The 3,967-nt window shown below is 44.4% G+C and overlaps 1 protein-coding gene across 1 annotated transcript; it reads right to left on the minus strand.

Annotated features, from left to right (window-relative positions):
* Positions 1 to 620: 620 nt before the first annotated feature.
* LOC131146056 (growth-regulating factor 7) lies at positions 621 to 3,625 on the minus strand. Its single transcript, XM_058095335.1, has 4 exons — positions 2,859 to 3,625; positions 2,370 to 2,546; positions 1,795 to 2,176; positions 621 to 1,534 (listed from the first exon to the last, which is right to left on the minus strand). The coding sequence occupies exons 1-4, from the start codon at positions 3,292 to 3,294 to the stop codon at positions 853 to 855; spliced, it is 1,677 nt and encodes a 558-aa protein (XP_057951318.1). The 5' UTR covers positions 3,295 to 3,625; the 3' UTR covers positions 621 to 852.
* Positions 3,626 to 3,967: the final 342 nt, after the last annotated feature.

Genomic DNA, 3,967 nt, shown 5'->3' on the forward strand with positions numbered 1-3,967 from the left:
TAGAAATGTAAGCATCGCCCCCTGTTTCGACTCGCTCACCAAAAATAGAGGCAACCCTCCTGTGTTTTCAGCCATTAGAAGCCAACCCATATTGCTCCCCAAAGCCAGAAAAGTTTCATATCCAATAATTGTATGTAATATTCATTGCATTTGCGCCATAAAGATGTGTCACAGAAACCCAACACCGCATCATCCCCCCAGCTAAACATACATCAAACAATTTCCTAGGCACTACTACTTCCACAGGTGAATTACCCATCAGCAAACATTTATCAGTAACATCACAAAGGAAAAACAAGAGACAAAATCATCCTAGTTAAGAAGAAACAAAACACTACTTATTGACAAAGGAGTACTTTTTTTCACTAAAGTAAGCATAATAAATACTACTACTTGAGGCAAGTACTTAATTTAAGTATTTTTTATAACAAGTACACATTTTAAGACATTCCAAACAGGGCTTCAGTGAGAAGAAGATTTTTTTTTTTTTGGACAAAAGAGAGCACGGACATCCCCGGGACCCTGATACTGCTACCGGCAGTATTAGAGATTCAAAGATGATGGCCAGAGCTGAAGGAAGAAGAAGATGGGCCTCCTCCTCTCCAAGAACAAACCCACACTTAGCCTCTGAAAGAGCAATTGTATTAACGATCCAACACACAATGTAGACTTCTGTAATTTTGAACATGATCCATCAACATTTGACAAACCGTAAAACAAAACAGCTAGTTCAGATGCAAAGAAAATACGCAAATAAAGTTGAGAAGGTACTAAAGCAACCGCCAAGTTGAAGAAATCCCAAAGCAGACATCTCCTAATTTGCTAATTTTTCCTCAGGAATTAATTTGCCCACTAGGTGTTGTGATTCATCAACCAGAAAGCAATCTCAGATCTCGCCGTCGAAGTCCCAATCGTGGGGCTGCTGCTCCCACTGCTATCCGACAGAGAAACGAGCGTTTTGTGGAGAACCCCAGATGGAGAAGACATTCCGGTCGCCGGAGGGCTCCCTGAATCGCCGTGTCCGGGGTGAGGAGACGTCGAAGTTGAGGCAGCGACGCCGCTCCGGCGTAACACTTCGGCTAGTGGCCCTCCCGGCGCGGAAGCTGCCCAAGAGACATGACAGTTTCGATTGTTTCGATCTGAATGATCGGTAGCATCAGCTTCCAAACCCATCTCCTCCTCTATGAGTTCGCCTCCAGCCATGGCCATGGAAAGGTTGAGATTGGAGAGACAGAGCTTCGCGTTTGAAGAAATAGAGGAATCGTTGTTGTTGGCGGCGGCGGGGGTGTCCGTGACGGCGTTGGACCAGGCGTCGATGAAAGCTCTCGGGCTCTGCTGCTTATCTTCGCAGGTGGCGAACTGTCTATAAGCGTTCAAGTACTTTGGAGGCTCCTCTGGTTCGTAATGTTGGTGAAAAACAGAGGTACTGGCACTGGAAAACGAGGTTTCAGTGGTTAATCCTATCTTAGTTTGCATCAAACGCTGCCAATACTGTTGATCAGTTTCGTCTTGCTTCATTGCCCACTCCAAGCTCCTGCAATGTACAAAGCACAAACACAAATTAATTAACAATCAGCGAAGAACCAAAGAAAAGGAAGAAGAAAACGTCGTATGAAAAAACAGAGACAGTAGAAAATCACAATTTCTCTTGATTTAACCAAGAAAAAACATTAATTAATACAATAAGACATGACCCACCAAATCAAAATCGATACAAACACAAATTAATTAAGAAATCAGGGAACCAAAAACAGAGAGAAAAAACAATAATTATTGAAACACCGCATGACCCACCTGGGTTCTTTGTATGAATTAGCAGCAGAGAAACAGGATTGAAAATGCGAGGCAGCAGGTCTCTGGTGGGACTCTTGAGTGGTGGGCTTGAGAAACAAGGAAGACGGGGAAGAAGAAGCAGAAGCAGAAGCACCATTGTTTTTTAAAGTAGATTCAGAAACTTTGCAGGGATTTAGATTTTCAGGTGCTTTCAGTTCCACAGGCTTTCTTGAACGGGGACGGCCTCTGTGCAGGTGACGCTCGCAGTACTTCTGGTTGGGGGCCACATCTCTCGAGCACCTCCATTTCTTCCCGTCCGTTCGCCGGCACCTCCCCGGCTCCGGATCCGCACTTCCATTCGCGAACCGCAGATTGAGTACCGAAGCAGCAGACCCCCCGACCACTGCTTCCAAACACACAGCAAAATACCATCAAATAGATTATGAACGAAAAATTAGAGCCTAAATACAATAACCCATCACATCAAATCGTTGAAAAGTGGTGAAAGTGTGTGTAAAATAGAACCCATCAGGAAATCAAAGGCGGGCAGAGAGAAAACTATGAAAAAATTGATGAAAAGGTTTATGAGTTATTACAGGTGTGGTAGTGGGAAGTAGCAGATGACGGAAGAAAAGGGTCGAGAGTGAGAAGATCGGGAGGAACCGGAACAGAGGCCATCATATACTTGTAGATCATAGCTTGTCTCTCAAGCTCCCTCCACTGAGCCACCGTAAAAGGAAACCCCACAGATGCTGCCATCCCTCCTGCTGCACCTGCACACACAACACACATTTACATACTCAAACCCTCATCACTGCATATGTCTCATCAGACCTTTTTTTTTCTGATTTCAACCCCTTCTCCTCTCTCACACACATTAAATCTCATCTCTCTTTTGATCTTTTGTCTCCGACAAAAAAAGTTAGCCTCTCAGAGAGACAAAAAGCTCTTATCTTACAGAGAGAGAGAGAGAGAGAGAGAGAGAGAGAGAGAGAGATTATTAAATGTTATAAGAAGAAGAAGTGAGGATTTGGGTTTTGGGATTGACCTGAAAAGAAAGGAAAGGGGAAAATCAGATTACCCACCTGGGGATTTGAAGGCGGTGCTGGGAGTAAAAGAAGAAGGAGAAGAAGAAGAAGCAGTGCTGGTTGAAACGAGAAAAGGCTGCTGCAAATTAGCCTTTAAAACTGCAGCATCACCAGCAGTACCAGCGCCAGCACCAGCTGCTGCGGCTGCTGCCGCTGAAACATAGTATATATGATCATCACCATCTCCGATGAGAGGGGTGGGGCCATCACCTCCGGATGTTGCAGATGAGGGGAAGGGACGGTCCTGATGAGCCGTGATCCTAAAAGGGAAGGATTCGATGCGTTGCAGCTTCAAACCCAATCCAAGTCCACCGCCCTCCAGCCGGTCATCATCAATACTACTCGCAGCTCTGGCAGCTGATGATGATGATGATGGCGATGGTGATGGCGATGCCTTGTCTGAAACGCCAAACCCACCGGTTTCCATACTCATAAAACCACTTTCCCCAAACGGAAAACTACCCTTTTCCCATCAACCAAACAAGAAGAACGAGACGTACTTCCCAACCCACAACCCCGTTTAAATCATCCTCTTGGTGAACACTGCAAAAGTTTCTTATGTGATTATTTATGGACCCCCTTCTTGTCAATTTTAAGGAGTAAAATAAAATATTTGATTAGTTAAAAGTCTTTTAGTTTAACATTGTATTGAAAGCTAATGAAGGAAGGCCTCTTGTTTTGCACATTGCACAGAGACACCAGCTTATTATCCCATTAGTAGCAAATATTAGTAATTCTATCTCCGTGTGTGTGTGTGTGTGAATAATGGTACATGTGGGGTTTAAGGAGGGTTTTGATCCAGTGGGGGAGGGGATGGGGTTGCCGCCATTCTCAACCTTTGCTTTGCCTCCATGCTTCCAACATTCGCACCATCCCAATCCCATGATATATTATAAAGACAAAATAGCAAAAAGCTACTCTCTCTCTCTCTCATAATTGGGGTATCTATCGTTTTCTGCAGGCCATGGAAGCGCATGGCCCAACCCTTTGCCCCTCTTATTTTATTTCAGGCTGGCAAGCTAGCTAGCTTTGATTTGAGCATGGGCTGTGGATTTGGGCGCCCACCCATTTCCTCTTTTTAATATATAAAAATAAATAAAAAGCTT

This window comes from Malania oleifera, chromosome 13 (assembly GCF_029873635.1).
Source record: "Malania oleifera isolate guangnan ecotype guangnan chromosome 13, ASM2987363v1, whole genome shotgun sequence".
In the NCBI taxonomy this organism is placed as follows: domain Eukaryota; kingdom Viridiplantae; phylum Streptophyta; class Magnoliopsida; order Santalales; family Ximeniaceae; genus Malania; species Malania oleifera.